At 41.7% G+C, this 21,071-nt stretch overlaps 1 protein-coding gene across 3 annotated transcripts; it reads left to right on the top strand.

The window, feature by feature from the left end:
- Window positions 1-10,509: 10,509 nt before the first annotated feature.
- On the top strand, window positions 10,510-20,387 carry LOC114828751. 3 transcript variants are annotated; one of them, XR_004575769.1, is made up of 9 exons: window positions 10,510-10,598; window positions 11,200-11,386; window positions 12,014-12,131; window positions 12,516-12,682; window positions 17,005-17,118; window positions 17,208-17,360; window positions 18,140-18,357; window positions 18,564-19,749; window positions 20,260-20,387. XR_004575769.1 is itself a non-coding variant. In XM_029120091.2 (9 exons), exons 2-9 carry the CDS (start codon window positions 11,200-11,202, stop codon window positions 20,319-20,321), a joined length of 1,164 nt encoding a protein of 387 aa, XP_028975924.2. In that variant the 5' UTR covers window positions 10,510-10,598; the 3' UTR covers window positions 20,322-20,387. The 3 variants fall into 3 exon arrangements, 2 of the variants coding, with proteins under 2 accessions (XP_028975924.2, XP_034148307.1); XM_029120091.2 differs by having other exon boundaries at window positions 19,605-19,749; XM_034292416.1 differs by lacking the exon at window positions 20,260-20,387 and having other exon boundaries at window positions 19,605-20,116.
- The last annotated feature ends 684 nt before the right edge of the window (window positions 20,388-21,071 follow it).

The following is a 21,071-nucleotide window of genomic DNA, read 5'->3' as shown; positions in this document are numbered from 1 at the left end:
CAAAAAGATTACTTGTGTTCTCATTGGACAGGACGTGTTTTTGTGAGGGAGTTGGGTTATCTATCCCGAACGCCCGTTGTATGTGAGTTTGCACCGGTTGAAAGATCATATAATTCGTTTTGGAAACAGGCGCGAGCTAGGTGGCTTATTCAGGCCGATGTGTGAAATTGACTCAAAAGTCACTTGGATAGCGCGTGGGTTAACGAGTATGATTCTTTAACGTAAGTTAACGTGATTGAATGACGATTAATTTGGATCTCCAAAGTAAATTAGTTAAGAACTGAAATTATTTATCATAGAATCTACGCTTTTGGACTATGCACCATGCTATCTTGTTGACAAAATAACCAAGCGACGCAGATAACTGTTTAATTTGTGAAAGTTACTCCTCTCCTCTCCCTTTCCCCCGATGGCAGTAGATGTTTACACCGGCCAAGATGAATATAACTCCCTCATGTGAAAACCACGCCCTGTATTTACCACAAACGTTTCATAGCGGTATGATCGATTTCATTGGTTAACATGATGAGTATGGCGTTAGATGTGTCTCAATATTCGTAAAGATATCTAGAAAATCTGTGGGTATATTCATCACAACTCACAAATAAAAATAGGATTTGTAAATAAAAACATTCTGTAAATATGTAAACATGTTTCACAAGTATAAATAAAAGCTGTGAATATGTAAAACATATTTCACAAACAAATCACAAATCTGTAAAACATGTACAACTGTTGCTTAAAATTTACAAGTGTTGACTTACAAGTCTTTTCTTACGGATCTACATTTAGTATTTACAAATTTTTTGACACACATTTTCCTTCGGTCAACAAGATCTCGTGTGCGTGGTTTTAGTCAGAGGGTTCGCTTGGTGGGACATATGAAATATTTGGACTGGAGCCTGGTAGATTGGAGTCTGTAGGTAGCTAGGACACGTTTTTCCTGAAATGTGCGTATAACATTTATTTGTTTAACAATATTTGGCTGCATCACCAATGGGTAAAACAACGCCGAGCGTGTTTTCGACTTCAGGCAACTAACTTAAGCACAGTTAGTTATGTCAGCATACATCTGGTTGGCTACTGTGGCTTAACTAAAGTAATGAAGGTATCTGACCCAAAATGCTTTACAGTAGAGGCAGATGGATTAACATCTGCCTCAAAACAGGTATAGGTGCAGACGTTAGAAAAAACATTTTGGATTGGCTTGTGACTGGTAGTCAGTATGTCAGTATTACCCTAACCAACTGTTGGTCTGTCTGTATGCTTTATTTAGAAGTTGGTTGGTGTTGTATGGGAGTGACTTTATGGACTTGAATTAATAATTTTATTCAGTTCTTTGATTTGAGCGGGGGGCTCCGGGTGGGGGAATAGTCAGGGTTAGTTTGGGCTCAGGGCATGTGGTGTGGAAGGATTAAGTGAATTTCAACGTCATTAGTTCCACCAATAGTCGTGAGCGTATGTTCCCACAGTCACAGTCCGTTGTCAATCGCCCTGATATATTGTGTAATAGCTTTTTAATATGATCTATTGTGATATGTAAAATAAAGCAAGGCTTGGCCTTTGAACTAGAAAGCGTGACTGCTCTCCATTTGTTTGGGTGCTTGAGTGGGACCGGAATGTCGCCACGTGTGGTCTGTGTAGGATCACCCAGGGATGGCTACGTGCCATAAGCCCTTTACCGCTTCTTGTCACACATGAACGGGCACATTTTGTCCTACTTATCATCATTGAACAGTAGCTAAAGCACGACGGACAGAAAGTAAATTATCTTTGCATGCATGGCTTGCTGAGGCTATATACTAGTAAAATAGACAGCTGTCAATCAAATTTGAAAGCTTTAGTAACTGCAGTAGTTACACATTCTTTGTAGCTTAGTGATCACATCACTTAAAGGACTGCATATGCAGATGAAGGCAAGAGAGCTAGCCTACATTCCCAACAGTAATTAGTGAAGTACAGTATTGGGAAACATCTTACCCAAACAATTTTTGGGTGCACATAATTCTTGCTGGGGGGCAATGCCCCACTTGCTGCAGTGTCTTTATACATGATTAAAGGAATAGTACATTAAAGGCAACAATATATAATACAATAGTACATAGAGGGCAAGACTAAAATGGAAAACACTTAAGACAACTACAATTATGTAAAATCAAAGTAATGCAATAAAAGTTAAGAGATATTGAATAAAACCAACAACAGATTAAAACACAGTAAGAGAATGTTAAAAATAAGTAAAGAGGTGACTTGACAAAAACCAAGGAACAACCTCAGACTGAACTAAAAGCAAGAGAAAAAGGTGGGTTTTTAAATTTGATTTAAAATTGCAATGGTGGAATGGGACTTAATGTGGGATGGGAGACTATTCCAGAGCATTGGAGCAGCAACAGACAAAACTAAGCTACCCCATCCTTCTTGGAGGGTAGGTTCTTGATTCTTCCAAAAATACCATAGATTATTTTGAAAGACCAAACATCTTGCCCATGTCTATGATCTGTTTTAATCCTTAATATAATTAATGCAACGGTCCTTAACTCTTATTTACTCTATTTCCATTACATTCATGTTCACAGTAGCAGAGGACTTTGAATGCATAAAAATTCACCAGAATGCTGGAAATTAAGCATTTGACACTCATTCGGGAGGACCCCCAGACCCCCGCTTCGTGTCCCCCAGGCTTGGGGCCACTAGCAGGGTGTCCCTTATTTTTCCACAATGAAGGTGGCAACCCTAATTTAATACCACAGTGCGACTGACTAGATAATGGTATGTTGTTAACTTGCACAGCTGCATTTGGTTCATTCTGTATGAGTCTGGCACATCTTGCTAATGTTAGGGGTTATACAGTTGTGCTCATAAGTTTGAATACCTTGGCAGAAATTTTGGCATTGATTTTGAAAATATAGACAACGGCCTCATAGACAACTATTACAAAAGACTGCATGCTGTCATTGATGCTAAAGGGGGCAATACACAGTATTAAGAACTAAGGGTATGCATATTTTTTAACAGGGGCCATTTCATTGTTTTCTTTGTTGCCATGTTTTGTTTTATGATTGTGCCATTCTGTTATGACCTACAGAAGTAAAATAAATGTGTTTTGCCGGCTCACTCATGTACATCTTTTTCTTTTTTTTTTTTTTTTTACATATATTACTAATTCTCCAAGGGTATGCTTTTTGCTAAATTGCACATATTGTGATTGGAGAATGACATCAGGATGACATCAGGTATTCAGGTATTCAGGACATCAGGTATTCTCAAAGCAAAGTTGATATTTTTTGATACATTTCTTTAGGAAACATTTCTTAAGACAACAGTTAATCTTTTGACAATAAAACGTATACCATTATATTTATTCTAACAAGGATACTCCAGTATGTAATTAATAATAGTATTTTGTACAATCATACAGATAACATGTCAAACAAAGACATGGTTCATAACAAAAAAATATAATAATAAAAGCAATGTTAATAACTATACAGTATATTTTATGTTATGGTCTCCTCTCTGAAAAGTAATCCTGATAACTTGGAGATTATTTTAGGAGTTAAAAGACAGGCCATAATTTGGTAATGGTGGCAAAGAGGATGGTCGTTAAAACACAATGCTAAAAAAAAGACAGAGGGTAATGTCACATGATTGATGGATCTTTTTTGTGCAGTTAAGTAACAGTATGAAATCAATGGTAAGAACACTAAGATTCAGGTAGTGTAGAAGTCAGTAGAGATGACTACAGTATAGTTTATGCATTTGGTAACTTTAACACTTTGAATATTAGGGAATGTCATTCTAAAAATACTGCAAAGGAACTGAAGAGTGTTCACCTATTTCCTTGAGGTTTGGTGTGAGGGACATTGAAGGACATTGTGAGGGGACACATGGTACAGTAGGAGGGAAACAAAGAGAAATACAAACATTATAATAAGTATTACTCTTGATAAAATCATCCAATATTACAATTTGTTTTAAACTTAAAGCATGTTGGGAACCCTTCTCAAATAACCTGTGAGAGCCATAAGTGCACTGAGTGTTGCACTTATAAAGATGTAAGTGAACCATGATGTTGGTGTACAATCATTCTGTAATTTCTAAGGACCTATAACACATGCATACAGTTTTCCTTTTATAACCACTAACATTAGCTAGATGTGTAAGACTCATACTGAATGAACTGAATGCAGCTGTGCATGTCAACAACATACCGTTATCTAGTCAGTCACACCGTGGGGTTAGATACCTTCATTACTTTAGTTAATTTACAGTAGCCTAGCTGGCTAGCTAGCCAACCAGATGTATGCTGACATAACTAACTGTGCTTAAGTTAGTTGCCTGAAGTCGAAAACATGCTCAGCGTTGTATTACCCATTGGTGATGCATTCACATATTGTTATACAGATATATTCACATTTCAGGAAAAACGTGTCCTAGCTACCAATAGACTTTAATCAACCAGGCTCCAGTCCGAATATTTCATAAGTCCCACCAAGCGAGCCCTCTGACTGAAACCACGCACATTTGTTGACTGAAGGACAAGGACAATTTGTCAAAAATGTGTAATTACAAAATGCAGATCCGTAAGAAAACCTAAGAGTTGTAAATGTAAGTCAACATTAGTAAATGTTGAGCAAAAGTTATAAATGTTTTACAGATTTGTGTTTTATTTGTGAAACATGTTTACCTATTTACAGAATGTTTTATTTACAAAATATTTTGTGAGATGTGATGAATTTACGCACACATTTTCTAGATATATTTATGGATATTGAGACACAAAAATGAATTATTGTGAAAAAAACTAGTGATGCCAAACAAGGCTTCATTAAAGTTATTTTAGAAGCAAGATATTATGCTGGCAGCACTCAGATTTTCTTTATTATAATAAAAGTCATTATTGAAATTTATATGGCAATATAGTTAACAATCTAGTCAGGAAAAAAGAACAAACAAGAACAACGTTGGAAAGGACATTAAACATAAAATGTACAGACAAGATTTTTAAGTATATTGCCTTGTATATTTCAAGGGTGGCTTTTATTTAGAAAAATAAAATCGGAGTTAGTGCTGCTAGCATAATATTCTGCTGTTACAAGAACAGTAATAAAGACTTGAATGGTCATCCCTTCAAAAAACTTTTAGGTTTCATCTCAGAGCAAAAGCCATGGTCCACAGAGAGCTTCCAAAGCATCAGAGGGATCTCATTGTTGAAACATATCAGTCAGGAGAAGGTTACAAAATAATTTCCAAAGCATTAGATATACTGTGGAACACAGTAAAGACAGCCATCATCAAGTGGAGAAAATATGAGAGACATTACCAAGAACTGGAAGTCCCTCCAAAATATATGAAAAGACGAGAAGAAAACTGGTCAGGGAGGCTTCCAAGAGGCCTACAGCAACATTAAAGGAACTGCAGGAATTTCTGGCAAGTACTGGCTGTGTGCTAATAATCTCCCGTATTCTTCATATGAATGGGCTATGGGATAGGGTGGCAAGACGGAAGCCTTTTCTTACAAAGAAAAACATCCAAGCCTGACTGAGATTTGCAAATCAAACATCAAGTACCCCAAAAGTATGTGGGAAAATGTGTTATGGTCTGATGAGACCAGGGTTGAACTTTTTGGCCATTATTCCAAAAGGTATGTTTGCCGCAAAAACAACACTACACATCACTCAAAGAACACCATACCCACAGTGAAGCATGGTGGTGGCAGCATCATGCTTTGGGGCTGTTTTTCTTCAGCTGGAACCGGGGCCTTAGTCGGAGTGGAGGGAATTATGAACAGTTCCAAATACCAGGCACTTTTGGCACAGAACCTTCAGGCGTACATTAGAAAGCTGAAGAAGAAGTTCATCTTTCAGCACCACAATGACCCAAAGCACATATCCAAATCCACAAAAGCATGGCTTCACCAGAAGAAGACAAACATTTTGGAATGGCCCAGCCAGAGCCCAGACCTGAATCCAATTGAACATCTGTGGGGTGATGTGAAGAGGGCTGTGCACAGGAGATGTCCTCGCAATCTGACAGATTTGTAGCGCTTTTGCAAAGAAGAATGGACAAATATTGGCACGTCAAGATGTGCCATCCCAGATAGCAGCTGACTCTGGGCCGGATCCGCCTCCAAACCGGCAGATCCGTGTAACAGTCACGCCCGTTTTACTGCCCCGTTCCAGATACGGCCCGCATGTAGTCTGTGTAATCAAGAGTAGGCATCAGTCGGCGGAATCATAATAGTTCTGGCCCGGACTCGTCGGAACGAGCGCGCGAATTTATTTTTACCGGTTCATACCAGACCAGAAGTCAGTTGGCGGAATCGTAGTTGATCGGGCATTTGGTCTTTCTTTGGATCAATTCGGACTGCAAGCGTCGTGGAAGAGTTTAACGGTAAGTTGAAGGATGTCAAACAATCAAACAGATTAGTGTGCTTGTTTGTAATGCTTGTTAACATCATTTCGGAATGTTTTGACCAGGTTTTAACTTCTTACGATGGCTAACGTTAATTGAAGAGTGTTGAGATAAATGTAGTTTAAATAATGCTGATTTAATAACCATGTATTCTTATGTTTTTGTTTTATTAAATTGTATGCTGCAGCCAGGTTAGGGAAATATGATTGAATACAATAACCATAAAGTTTAGAACTCCTTAAATTACACTCAGCCACACTCACTCAGACTTTACACCTGGCTCTGATAGAGAGACAGGATTAAAACCCCACAATTAACATACAAATGAAACTGCCCCCTATACAGCACAAAAAGACCTTCTGTCTCCAGCCCCCTGATGTTCTAGTCTAGGTTAGGACAATAGAATGTAAATTACTGTAACCTGGTTAAGATTTCACACCTGTATGCAAAGAACCTGTTGATCTATGACCGAGAGTTAGAGCATGTCCGTCTTCATTGGATTGGATTCGTCCAACATATCACCATGTCAACAAAGAACCAATAAGGATGGGTTTTACTCACGAGAGTGAAAAGTAACCGCCCCTGTGGCGGGAGTATTAAAACCAATGTTCGATCTTTGTTCAGCGCGAATATTTTGTGGAAGCTCGAGGGTTAAGCAAATATTTGACCACTGCAGTGTATTTCATGTATTTTGACTTATCAATTCTTATTAATAAATCTTTATGCTAAATTTCAATTTGGACCGGAGCCTCGTCCTTCTTCAGAAACTCTGATACACGTAAAATTCTTAACAAGAGGCATTGGCTAACGTACGCTTTTTAGCTGGGTTAGCTAAATTAACTGAATGAACTGATAAACTAGCTAGCATAAAACATTAATGCTGTTTAACGTTGGTTATAACTTACAATGATGTTGTACGTTAGTTTTGAGGTGCTGTCAATTGGTGCTGTTCAAAACTAACGTAAGAAGTTAAAACCCGGTCAAAATTGACTGATCGATGCCTACTCCTGATTGTACACAGACTAACGTTACATGCAGAACTGCATCTGCGTCGATTTGTGCGTCTTTCTGCAACACTTTTAAATGCTTCCACATTGCCGACATGTCAACGTAATTTCGGTAAAATTTAATCGGTCTTTTGACGCATTATGCATAGCTGTCAACATTGAACATTGAAAATAAGGGAGATTTCCCGGAATCCATCCATTTTTTTTTTTTACACGATTCTTACCCACAAACTAAAAAAACCACTAATCATTAACAGTCTAAAGAGTTTATAACTACACAATATATATTAAAGATTTACAGACCAATGGATATGTTTAAAGTGCTTTATTTATGAACAAAGTAAACATTACTTACACATTTTCATTTGCTACAACGTGTTTTAGCTTAATGTTGGGAGACGGAGTGAGAAAAAAACTCAAAGAATTGGTGGTTAATTCGGTGATTTTGGCTGTCGGCGTCCTGATCCATCATCACACTCATCTACTCTACTCTGCTTGATCATTCGAAATTCACTTCCCGCTACTTTTTCCCTCTTCCTCGCGCCCGCGCCGCTGCTACTGTCGTCTTCTTCGATAGTAGCCTAAGCTACTGTCTGTATACTGCCACCTGCTTTACTGGAGGTCTAGCAACCCAAGTGCAAGCCACTTCACATTAGGGCTGGGTATTCAGGAAAGAAAACTGATTAGCTTTAGTTCAACATTTTTGTGACCTAAAGGTGTTTTGTGAGGCCATGGAGGGGTGGGTGGGTGCCCTTAATACAACAAAGTTATTGTGTATTAACAATGAATAATAAAATGTTTATTAAATTCAAGTACTTGGTAAATCTAGGGCTTCAAATCCAATACTGATTTTCCATTATATCCTTCATACTGTGAATTTGGCATTAAATTATTTTCTAAGTGGTATTAAAAAGGTCTTACAAAGTCATACATTTTACTTGGGGAACCCTGCCAGTACACTGTCATGGTTCGTTCTTTTTTTGTCACAAAAAATCTTTTTTAGAGACAAGATGAAAAGGAGTCAACCTCTATTAACAAGCTCTGGAGTCAGGCGGAGGGCCCGTTTTTCACTCGAAAAACGACTCCATGAAATTGCTGAAGACTGTCAGTTAACATCAGAGCAGACAGTAGCAAACAAAGCAGACATCTGTCACAACACCAATGACAACGATAGCAACAATGACTGTCACACCACCAGTGAGGCTGATGACAACGACTGTGACTCAAGTGACTCTGACAATTCAGATGGCCACACAGACATAGAATGGGCAGAGGGAGAACTTGTTTCAGAGTCTGATGCAGAAGAATTAAATGAGCATGTGAGCCTTTTGGACAGCTTGGTCAGTTGGGCTATCCAGTTCAGTGTTTCTTTAGTAGCGCTCACAGCTCTTCTTAGTTTGTTGAGGGTGTACCACCCAGAACTGCCCAAAGATGCTAGGACTATTCTCAAAACAAAAATAGACTATAGAATCCAAGAAAAATGTGGTGGGTTGTATCATTATAGAGGTATCTTGAAAGCGCTTCATAACACCTTAACTCAACTGATTGTCAGTGTTGCTGATGGCTTTACATTTAGGCTGCAGGTTAATATTGATGGGTTACCACTTTTTAAAAGCACAAATATGCAGTTGTGGCCTATTTTAGGACTTCTTTTAAGCGTTCCAATGAAGGAACCTGTTGTTATTGGCATTTTTTGTGGTGTAAAAAAACCAAATGCTGCCAATGAATTTTTGCAAGACTTCACACATGAGCTACAGCAGCTGCAGAGAGGATTTGATTTCAAAGGGAAAAAGGTGTTCATCAAACTGGATTCTGTGGTGTGTGATACACCTGCTAGGGCATTTGTAAAAAACACAAAGGCTCACAATGGATACCATGGATGTGATAAATGTTGCCAGCCAGGTGTTTACATTAACAAGCGAATGACATACCCCATTAATGATTACATGTTACGGACTGACTCATCATTTTCAGAGAGGGCTGATGAGGGCCATCATCATAGAGGACCACATGGATTTTCTGACTTAGATGTTGGTATGGTAACTCAGTTCCCCCTAGATTACATGCACCTTGCATGTTTAGGTGTAATGCGTCGATTGTTAAACATTTGGATGAGGGGCCCTTTGAAGTTTTGTTTGTCCTCTAGTCTTGTTGACAGGATTTCAGAAAGTCTAACTCACATGCGTTCGTATATTCCAGCAGAGTTTGCAAGGAAACCAAGATCCCTCAGAGAGCTAGATCGTTGGAAAGCAACTGAGTTAAGACAATTTCTCTTGTATACAGGCCCTGTTGTTCTGGCACCATATGTAGACAGTAATGTATATAACAACTTTATGTTGTTATATACAGGTATTTGCATCCTTGTCAGTCCAAAGCTCTGCTTGGTGTATAGTAATTATGCAAACACTTTGCTAACCATGTTTGTAAGTCACTTTGGGGAGCTGTACGGCAGAGATGCATTTGTGTATAATGTGCATGCTTTGGTCCACTTATCTGCAGATGTACAACTACATGGTTGTTTGGACTCTATCTCTGCCTTTCCGTATGAGAATTACCTCCATAAACTGAAGAGGTTTGTAAGAAAGCCGGAATTTCCACTTGCTCAGATAATAAGAAGGTTATCAGAAGTTCAAAATATTTGCAGCATTGAGTTGCCTTGTAAGGGTTTAAAAAAGCAACATTATGTTGGACCTGTTCCTGATGGCCTTCAGGCAGAAGCACAGTACAGAGAGCTACACACAGAAAAATGGCAAATGAAAGTTTCCACAGGTGACAATGTTTTTGCTATAGGCAAAGATATATGTGGTATATATAACATAATTCAAACAGCAGAAGAAATTCATGTAGTATTTAAAGTTTTCACAAACATGGGAAATTTCTTCAGCTATCCCCTGAGTTCAGATTTTCTCAAACTATTTATTGTCTCTCAACCAACAGGGCCATTTAAGGTGGCCAAAGCATCAGAGATATCTCATAAGTGTGTGCTCCTACCTTATAAAGATAGGTTTGTTGTCATGCCCTTTTTGCATAGTCATAGTGATAGGGCATAGGTGTGGTGGAGGCTTAGAAGTGAGTTTGAGGAGCTGAGTAGTGGGAGACAAAAAGACTTAAGACTGACTTAACACTAACACACAAACAGACATTAAGAAGAGCAACCTACTCCACAATTGAAATGATGTGAGTATCCCTAACGAATATCTAAAAATTCAGAGCCTCTAACCAACGTAATTTCCGCATGTCTGTTATTTTGGTTATTTAACCCTGGTAATATTGTGTGTCTTTATGTACTTTCCCCTTAAAAAACTGTGTGTGTAGTGACGTGACTCCGCCCCGTCCAGTCCTGCTCAGCCTTCAGTCTGAAGGTCAGGGAGATGTTAGCTAACCGACTTCACTTTGCAGTAGTTGTGGAAACAACAGACAGACTTTTAATAACAGACACACTGTGACCTACTCTGTACATTTACTTCCAGACTGACAACTTATTACTCGCTTTCCGCATCACTTTCTGCCGTTCTCTCACTCGCTCAGCCATTGACTCGCTACGCAAAGATGTTTTACAAGCACGAGATAAAATGACAGTGAACACACCAGTACAGATGTAATTCATTAGCTACCCAGTTGGTTTTGTTCTGATATGCTACGTTGTTAACAAGACTCCACATGTGGTGCACGTGCTGCTATAATGATCACAGATAGTATTTAAAAGGGGGGGGGGGGGTTAAAATAACAAAAAAAACTTAAGGATAATAACATAAATCTGCATCATTTTCCTTTTCAGATGTATATAGTTGCAGAATTCACAGAGTCCAAGACTGTAAATATTATATCAGACTCGTGGTTTGAAGATGGTGTGACTTTGTGGCCAAACTATAAAAGCGATGAACGCATCAACAGAGCTGTTCGAAAACATGAGGTGCCAGGATCAGACTGGAAAATGTATGACGTTCGAGTCCTCTCAAGAGCTGGTAAGGATGCACTAAAATGTACAAATGTAGCTATCTGGTCTAACAACTATAAGCAATAGTTCTCTCTGGTTGTCAGGATATCTCCCATTAAGTTCAGCTGAGCATAACTCGAGGGAGCTGCCTATCACTAAAATGAGAATAGCTGATTGACCTTAAAGATCAGCACACCTTAAGTTAATGAGCCTGGGCCACTTTAGCTTGTTGCTAACATCAGGATTCAGGATTTACTTAAATCAGCTTGGCTTGAGTCTAGAGTTGGGGCATTTATTCACTGACACATAGCCTAAACTTTACACACACTACACAGCTATAACTTTACTGCTTAACTCTCACCGTTACACTCACGCATACATTGCTACGTTCACAGCTAACTGCCAACACTTCACACTCACTGTCACACACACATTCTCTTCTCTGTATCATTTTGTCTTTACTGCTCACTTGGGTTAAATGTATATATTTATTTTATTTTTTAATATATTTTTATTTTTTAACACAAACACACACTGTTTTATTTATTTATTAATGCACTTTATTGTTAACAGTGATTTTGGACACAGCACCAATTTCTGAGGTGTGAGTTTCCAGAGATAAACTAATATTTAATCTTTTCTCAATTCTGATCAGGTGATTATCAAAAAGCCAGAGAAAAGCTGAGGGCTTCGCTGACCTGTAATACATCGGAGTTACATACAGATGGCGAACAAGAAGTAGTAGTAGCTAGGAAAAGAAAAATTAAGCCAAGGTTTGGTATTTGCACGTATACATTATTTAAAAACAAAAGACCATTTACTGCAGTCAGATACAATTATTCAGAGATCTCACAAAGAAGTATTGCAAGACAACATTTTGTCTTTTGCTGATATAGCTATATGCACTGAATGTCAAATGGTAAAAGTAGAAATGGTATTGCATCTTGCATTTAAATGCACTTTAGAAGTAACTGATTCCTAGTGCAACCTAATAGTGTCAACTAATTAAATATTTTGAGTGTTGACATTTAGCACAACATTTCTCACATTTTAAAGTTGGTTGCAGGTGCAATTTTTGATTGTCTTAACTAGTTTTAGTATTTTTTGCAAATGCTACATTGTTAACTAGGCCTTGGGGGGGTTGCTTTGTTTGTTAGGCTCATCTTTGGTGATACCGACTCTGAAAGTGAGCCAGAGGAGAGGAACAATACAAGACCCACTTATCTCTCCCTCACTCCAGCACCACCTATTGCTCCACCGACTCCTAACTTCTCAGCAAGACCTCTGCCAGATCCGAATCATGCTGAACTTCTTCATTCCACTGGTATGTTCTTGTACTGCAGTAGTATCATTCAACCCCTGGTTATGAAGTATCATTTACATTTATTCATTTAGCTGACGCTTTTATCCAAAGCGACTTACAATTGATATACACTCACCTAAAGGATTATTAGGAACACCTGTTAAATTTCTCATGAATGCAATTATCTAATCAACCAATGACATGGCAGTTGCTTCAATGCATTTAGGGGTGTGGTCCTGGTCAAGACAATCTCCTGAACTCCAAAGTGAATGTCAGAATGGGAAAGAAAGGTGATTTAAGCAATTTTGAGCGTGGCATGGTTGTTGGTGCCAGACGGGCCGGTCTGAGTATTTCACAATCTGCTCAGTTACTGGGATTTTCACGCACAACCATTTCTAGGGTTTACAAAGAATGGTGTGAAAAGGGAAAAACATCCAGTATGCGGCAGTCCTGTGGGCGAAAATGCCTTGTTGATGCTAGAGGTCAGAGGAGAATGGGCCGACTGATTCAAGCTGATAGAAGAGCATCTTTGACTAAAACGATATCAAGAGTTTGATAAATGTTCGATAATATTTAAAAAGAAATACATTTTCCAATAAAGATATTAATTTTAGCATAGCATCATCTTCCGCTTATCCGGGGCCGGGTCGCGGGGGCAGCAGTCTAAGCAGGGATGCCCAGACTTCCCTCTCCCCAGACACTTCCTCCAGCTCTTCCCAGGAAGGCGTTCCGGAGGCATCCGAAACAGATGCCCAAGCCACCTCAGCTGACCCCTCTCGATGTGGAGGAGCAGCGGCTCTACTCTGAGCTCCTCCCGGGTGACCGAGCTTCTCACCCTATCTCTAAGGGATCGCCCAGCCACCCTGCGGAGAAAGCTCATTTCGGCCGCCTGTATCCGGGATCTTGTCCTTTCGGTCATGACCCAAAGCTCATGACCATAGGTGAGAGTAGGAACGTAGATTGACCGGTAAATCGAGAGCTTCGCCTTGCGGCTCAGCTCTTTCTTCACCACGACAGACCGATACATCGACCGCATTACTGCAGAAGCTGCACCGATCCGTCTGTCAATCTCCCGTTCCATCCTTCCCTCACTCGTGAACAGGACCCCTAGATACTTAAACTCCTCCACTTGAGGCAGGCACTCTCCACCAACCTGAAGTGGGCAAGCCACCCTTTTCCGACTGAGAACCATGGCCTCGGATTTGGAGGTACTGATTTTCATCCCCACCGCTTCACACTCGGCTGCAAACCGTCCAAGTGCATGCTGAAGGTCCTGGCTTGAAGGGGCCAACACGACAACATCATCCGCAAAGAGCAGAGACGAAATCGTGTGGTCCCCAAACCTGACACCCTCCGGCCCCTGGCTGCGCCTAGAAATTCTGTCCATAAAAATTACGAACAGAACCGGTGACAAAGGGCAGCCCTGCCAGAGTCCAACATGCACAGGGAACAAGTCTGACTTACTGCCGGCAATGCGGACCAAGCTCCTGCTTCGGTCGTACAGGGACCTGACAGCCCTTAGCAAAGGACCCAGGACCCCATATTCCCGAAGCACTCTCCACAGGATGCCGCGAGGGACACAGTCGAATGCCTTCTCCAAATCCACAAAACACATGTGGACTGGTTGGGCAAACTCCCATGAACCCTCCATCACCCTGTAGAGGGTATAGAGCTGGTCCAGTGTTCCACGGCCTGGACGAAAACCACACTGTTCCTCCTGAATCCGAGGTTCTACTATCGGCCGTATTCTCCTCTCCAGAACCCTGGCATAGACTTTCCCGGGGAGGCTGAGAAGTGTGATCCCCCTATAGTTGGAACACACCCTCCGGTCCCCCTTCTTAAAAAGAGGGACCACCACCCCGGTCTGCCATCCCAGAGGCACTGTCCCCGACTGCCACGCGATGTTGCACAGGCGTGTCAGCCAAGACAGCCCCACAACATCCAGAGACTTGAGGTACTCAGGGCGGATCTCATCCACCCCCGGTGCCTTGCCACCGAGGAGTTTCTCAACCACCTCGGTGACTTCAGCCCGGGTGATGGACGAGTCCACCTCTGAGCCCTCATCCTCTGCTTCCTCAATGGAAGACGTGACGGCGGGATTGAGGAGATCCTCGAAGTACTCCTTCCACCGCCCGACGACATCCCCAGTTGAGGTCAACAGCTGCCCACCTCTACTGTAAACAGCGTTGGTAGGGCACTGTTTCCCTCTCCTGAGGCGCCGGATGGTTTGCCAGAATCTCTTCGAGGCCAGCCGATAGTCCTTCTCCATGGCCTCACCGAACTCCTCCCAGGCCAAAGTTTGTGCCTCCCCAACCACCCGGGCTGCAGTCCGCTTGGCCTGTCGGTACCTGTCAGCTGCCTCTGGAGTCCCACAAGCCAACCAGGCCTGATAGGACTCCTTCTTCAGCTTGACAGCATCCCTTACTTCCGGTGTCCACCACCGGGTTCGGGGATTGCCGCCTCGACAGGCACCGGAGACCTTACGGCCACAGCTCCGAGCGGCCGCTTCGACAATGGCGGTGGAGAACATGGTCCACTCGGACTCAATATCTCCAGCCTCCCTCGGGATCCAGTCAAAGCTCTGCCGGAGGTGGGAGTTAAAGATCTCTCTGACAGGAGACTCGGCCAGACGTTCCCAGCAGACCCTTACAGTACGCTTGGGCCTGCCGAGTCTGTCCAGCTTCCTCCCCCGCCATCGGATCCAACTCACAACCAGGTGGTGATCAGTTGACAGCTCCGCCCCTCTCTTCACCCGAGTGTCCAAGACATGTGGCCGCAGGTCAGATGAAACGACAACAAAGTCGATCATCGACCTGCGGCCTAGGGTGTCCTGGTGCCACGTGCACTGATGGACACCCTTATGCTTGAACATGGTGTTCGTTATGGACAAACTGTGACTAGCACAGAAGTCCAATAACTGAACACCGCTCGGGTTCAGATCAGGGGGGCCGTTCCTCCCAATCACGCCCCTCCAGGTGTCACTGTCGTTGCCCACGTGGGCGTTGAAGTCCCCCAGTAGAACAATAGAGTCCCCAGTCGGAGCACTTTCCAGCACCCCTCCCAGAGACTCCAAGAAGGTCGGGTACTCTGCACTGCCGTTCCGCCCGTAGGCACAAACAACAGTGAGAGACCTATCCCCGACCCGTAGGCGCAGGGAAACGACCCTCTCGTTCACCGGGGTAAACTCCAACACATGGCGGCAGAGCTGGGGAGCTATAAGCAAACCCACACCAGCCCGCCGCCTCTCACCATGGGCAACTCCAGAGTGGTGAAGAGTCCATCCTCTCTCAAGGAGTGTGGTTCCAGAGCCCAAGCCGTGCGTAGAGGTGATCCCGACTACCTCTAGTCGGAACCTCTCAACCTCACGCACCATCTCAGGCTCCTTCCCCGCCAGCGAGGTGACATTCCACGTCCCTAGAGCTAGTTTCCGTGTCCGGGGTTCGGGTTGTCTAGGCCCCCGCCTTCGACTGTCGCCCGATCCTCTCTGCACCGGCCCCTTATGGTCCCTCCTGTGGGTGGTGAGCCCACGGGAGGGCGGCCCCATGTCGCTCGTTCGGGCTGGGCCCGGCCGGGCCCCATGGGGAAAGGCCCGGCCACCAGGCGCTCGCGAACGAGCCCCAACCCCGGGCCTGGCTCCAGGTTGGGGCCCCGGCTGCGCCATGCCGGGCGACGTCACAGAAATTAATTTTGTTAAGGAAAAATGACAAATGTTTGAATTTTCTACCTCAGATTTGGTAAATGTTCTCCTGTTTGGCAAGTGTTTGTCATGATATGTTCTGACAGTATAGAGTAGTTTAAAACCACAATTAACGCTCTGTTTTCTACAACTTTCAGTTAGGAACTTGAAAGAAATAAAGATTTGACATTTATCGTGATAATTATGGATATTGACTGATATATTATCGTGATAATTAAGTGTTGTTCCTGTGTTATTGATACTTAGGAAAAGGAAGCCTTCAATTTGTTACTCCTTAAGAAAATGGAATCTTTAAATAATGAAACTTATTACTTTTAATGAAAGTCAATAAAAAAATCTTTTGAAAGGAAATTATTTTTCGTTATTCGTGTAGTTCATAAATTTAAATCATAATGGTCATAAAAAGGTCTTAAAAGGTCTTAAATTTGACTGACTAAACCCTGCAGAAATCCTGAGTAACACCTTTTCTTACACCTACGTTCTACTTTCTTCTACTACGTTCATTGATCTGCCTCTGAATGTCTCTTTTTTTCTTCAAATATACGTATGCTGCAAATTTTCTTCTATAAGATAACAAGGGCTGTTTTAAAATATGTTGTCAGTGCTTGGACCCTAATAATGAAATTGTCAAATGCCTTCTCCTCAGCGGCTGCACCACTTGTTCCCGTCCCTCCACCTTGCATGCCTTCAAGTCCTCCATGCCAGATTTCTGCTGGACCTCTGCCTGATCTGAGGCAATGTGATCGTGGTAGTTACACAGGTACCACAATAGAGTATTTTTGTTAAGCTTTTCTTATCAAAGTACTCACCTGTTAGAAAAAATAATATGTTCAATCTACCTCTCCTCAGCTCCAGTGGCACTTGTTCCTACCCCTACGTCTCGCATGCCCTCAAGTCCTAGGCGCCGGATCACTGCCACTCTCACAAATGACTATCAAGGCCATTGTTTTGTCCCCACTTTTAGACTGGGGAGGACTGGCACTGGACCTGTTCCTTGCTCTGGTAAAATATATATATTTTTTTAACTCTGTGACCGTATACATGGTTTAAATAAGAGCTATTTAAAAAAAATACTTATAGAAGGATACGATATATACTGTGTGTGTGTGTGTGTATTAGAGCCGACCGATTTGAGCTAATTTCATTGGCATCGGCCGTTTATAACGGCAGATATATGACTATTAAAAGAGAAACAGACTCAGATCATTCACTCATGTCATGGGTGTTGCATAGTTTGCCCACCATAGGCAAACAGCAGTTTAATGTTACGTTAGCTGGGTGTTTAAAGCTAGCTGCTGACAGACGTAAATTAACTGTAGATTTAATCTGAAACCGTGTGTTAGTTCTAGTGAATGGTCCCCATTTGTCCCTAGTTGTCCCTATCACTTCTAAATATTCTCTACAATCAGGTAACGTTACAGCAGTTAGCTGCCCGTTGCTAAATGAGCCACAAAGCTAATGCCGTGTTTATCAGTGGAGGAGTGCTAACAGTAGTGAGCCATTAAACTGATTGTTTCAGATGTATTCCAAATATTTCTGCCAGCCGCCTGTCTGCAGTTATAGTCTGCGTGTCTGAAATGATTAAACCAGAGCGGACATGTAAATAAACGTGAGCTGAACAAGACTCTAACACGGCTTCCTGTAGCTCCTCTTTGTGTGACGTTGTTAGATGTGAAACGCTGTAGTCAGAGCCGTACCGGCTGTAAGTGCTGTTACATGAAAAAACATATTTTTCATGTAACAGCACTTTTAATATAATTGTTTCTTAACTCCTTTTGTAGCGGCTGAGCTGCACATTCTTACTTTGCTGGAACATATCAAGGAGCAGCAAATGCAGCTGGCTGCTGCTGTAAATAACATTGCTGCAAGAATGGGGACGGAAACTCCTATGGCTGAGATGCCTCAAAATGTCAGTGTTCCGCTGGCCACCATGTCTGAAGTGGAGGAGTTTGAGGAGTGGCTTAAAGATGCAAGAAACTCGCATGCTAAGCAAAACATGGTATGGTAACAATGTAGTATATCGACTTTATTTTAAAACAAGAAAAAAGAGAACATTTTGTTTGTATTGATAGAGTTTAATGTTGTAACCCATTTTTTCAAAGCTAAACTGTTGTTTACTGTACAGTTTGTTTCATGATTTAGTGAACCGACATACAATTTGCACAATTGTCTCTGTTGATCTGAAATGCTTTTCTGTATTGTCAGATTTCGGCTCTAGGTGCTGTAGGAGGACAGAACTCCAAAAGAGTAACTTGGAATATACTTTCAAGGATTTTCTCAAACACAGTGGCCAAACAGATTAATTGGAAAGGAGTAAACGCAAAGGCATGCAGGCTAGGTTAATTGGTGTCCCTAAATTGTCCTTAGATGTGAGTGTGTGTGGTTGTTCGTCTATGTGTGGCCCTGCGATGGACTGGCAACCTGTCCAGGGTGTACCCCGCCTTTCACCCAACGTAAACTGGGATTGGCTCCAGCCCCCTGCGACCCTGTACGCAAGATAAGTGGTTGACGATGGATGGATGGATTTTTAGATATAAGGGATGCAACTTTAAAGCTTTAATAGATTGCAGTCATGACAGCACCGGTTACTCACATAATCACGTAATGCTTTACTTGGAGTTGAATTGAGAGCTTTTAGTTTGAAAATTTCTGAACGACATTAAAAAAGCCTGCTTGACACACCTCTGAAAGAGCTGTCAGAAAACGTGATTCCCCTAAATGTCCTCTGCCTGGAGATACTGGGGAAATGTTGAGGGGTTCCTCTCCTTCGGCCATCCTACACAGGCCACTGACTACTGCACCAAACAGAGGGGGAGGGCCGTGTTACTCTCTACGCTGCGGGATTCCTGTACTTTACATCTTTGGCAGATTAATAACATAGCAACAGTAAAAATTGTGGTTTTGTAACCTTTACTTTTTCATACCGTGGGAAACCTTGAAACCGGTACCCGCCAATGCCTATCCATGACCTGATACAGAATCCACACAGATAAATTTAGAATGATAAGATGCACTGAGATTTAAGGATGATCCAATACAATCTAGATGTGATTAGTTATTCATTTGTTTTGAGTTACTAAATGAAAGGCTACAGAAAATTAGGTCTACTGCCACACCAACAATAGTAATCATGGGCAACATCTAAAGCATTTCTCAAAACAGTGGGTTATTGGCTTGACTTAGAGGTAATTTTCAGAATTTCTGTTAATGACGGCTCATCAACCAATTGACTTTCTCTCTTAACAGAGGCTGTACGGAAGAACCAAGCTGCTAGCAGTGCATCGGACAACAAGATTAACCAGCACGCCATCCGCTGGTTCAACCTGGCCTCTGACCGTGGAGGTGGCCGCAAAGAACGTGCCATGGCCAGAGAGGCCATTCATTAACCGTGGTAAGAGACTTGCTTGCTGGCGGGGCTGTGGTCCGCTGGCAGAACACTGGGTGCTTTCTGATCAGGTGCCGTCGGGATGTTGCCGAGGCGACATAAATTTTGTTTTACGGTGGACGGACTGCAACATTACTGAGTTGTTGTTTTCTTTTAGCTTGAAATAATCCCATACTTTAGACACTTTCTTCTTCTCCCCTCCCTATTTTCTCTCTCTTCCTCCACTTTGCAAACAGCGCCATCATAATTACGTTGTGTTCACAGCATAAGCGCGATGTGCGACAGTAATAAATGTCCATGCAAAACAGTGTTCTATATAGTTATATGGATTAAACGAAGCTTTGCATGGATGCAATTTAGTATTCAATTCAATACTAAATTGAATTGTTCGAGCCCTTGTTAAGTGAATGCCAAATTAATCAGAGCACATATGTGACTGGGTGCTGACAAGCAATGTAGCATTTAAAAACAGCATCACTGATCTTTTTTAACTGAACATTCTTTTATACTTTGCAGAAATGAACGCATCGGCCATCCCCCACTCTTCCACCACTGATGATTTTTTTGGTGTTATGTGAGTTTCTTATTCCTACAGTTGTTAAAGACAAATGAGTTGTAAAATGTGTTTCTGTCCTGTCTTTTTATCTCAGACATTTTAAATAAAATTTAAAATGTGTATTTTAAATAAAATGTAAAATGTGTCACTCATCTGTTCTATCAAAACAAGAAGTCTTAAGATGGTGGGGGAAGGGGATTACGGTAGTAATATTTACTCATTACCATTGACGGCAAAGTTGCCCAGTACGATTGCTCTAAAAGTTGCTCCGTGTATCATCAGCTTTAGTGTACCTTGGTAAATACAAGTCATAATATTTGTTATACATTATATAGACCAGTCAGTTAATAGAAACAAAAATCAACAGATTAATTGTAACTGTAACTGTTAGTAGCAGACTTCCATCCTATAATTGTAACAGTGCATGGACATTAGCGCCTGCCATAAGTTCTGTGGTTGAAACTATCCCAGTAACCCTTTGGCTTCTCAGACAGAAATGGTATACCTTCACTGATATCTATTTCTAGGACCCATAGCACAAGCTGAATCATGCACAACATCTAAAAAAAATTTAACTATCCCTTTAACTGAAAAGAAATCCGTATTTTTGTATATGGTTTGTTTTGTGGTATTATGAGGCCAGAGGTGGTGTGAATCCGGGCAAGAACTAATAAATGGAGCTGGCCCAGTGCCAGTCCATATGTGGCCCAGAGTATCTTGGAGATTCGGATCCAGTATCTGGCCCACCTTTGGGCCAAATGACTATAAAATA

This window comes from Esox lucius, chromosome 5 (genome assembly GCF_011004845.1).
Source record: "Esox lucius isolate fEsoLuc1 chromosome 5, fEsoLuc1.pri, whole genome shotgun sequence".
NCBI classification, from domain to species: domain Eukaryota; kingdom Metazoa; phylum Chordata; class Actinopteri; order Esociformes; family Esocidae; genus Esox; species Esox lucius.
Note: the sequence above shows the minus strand (reverse complement) of the source record. Positions and strands in the feature narration are given on the sequence as shown.

What these genes read in the sequence shown, in the direction of transcription:
- LOC114828751 (XM_034292416.1), top strand. Translation starts at nt 11,200, where the DNA reads ATGTATATAGTTGCAGAATTCACAGAGTCCAAGACTGTAAATATTATA. An exon ending in TCGAGTCCTCTCAAGAGCTG is followed by an intron (nt 11,387 to 12,013) that starts GTAAGGATGCAC and finishes AATTCTGATCAG; the next exon opens with GTGATTATCAAAAAGCCAGA. An exon ending in CGCATGCTAAGCAAAACATG is followed by an intron (nt 18,358 to 19,604) that starts GTATGGTAACAA and finishes CTCTCTTAACAG; the next exon opens with AGGCTGTACGGAAGAACCAA.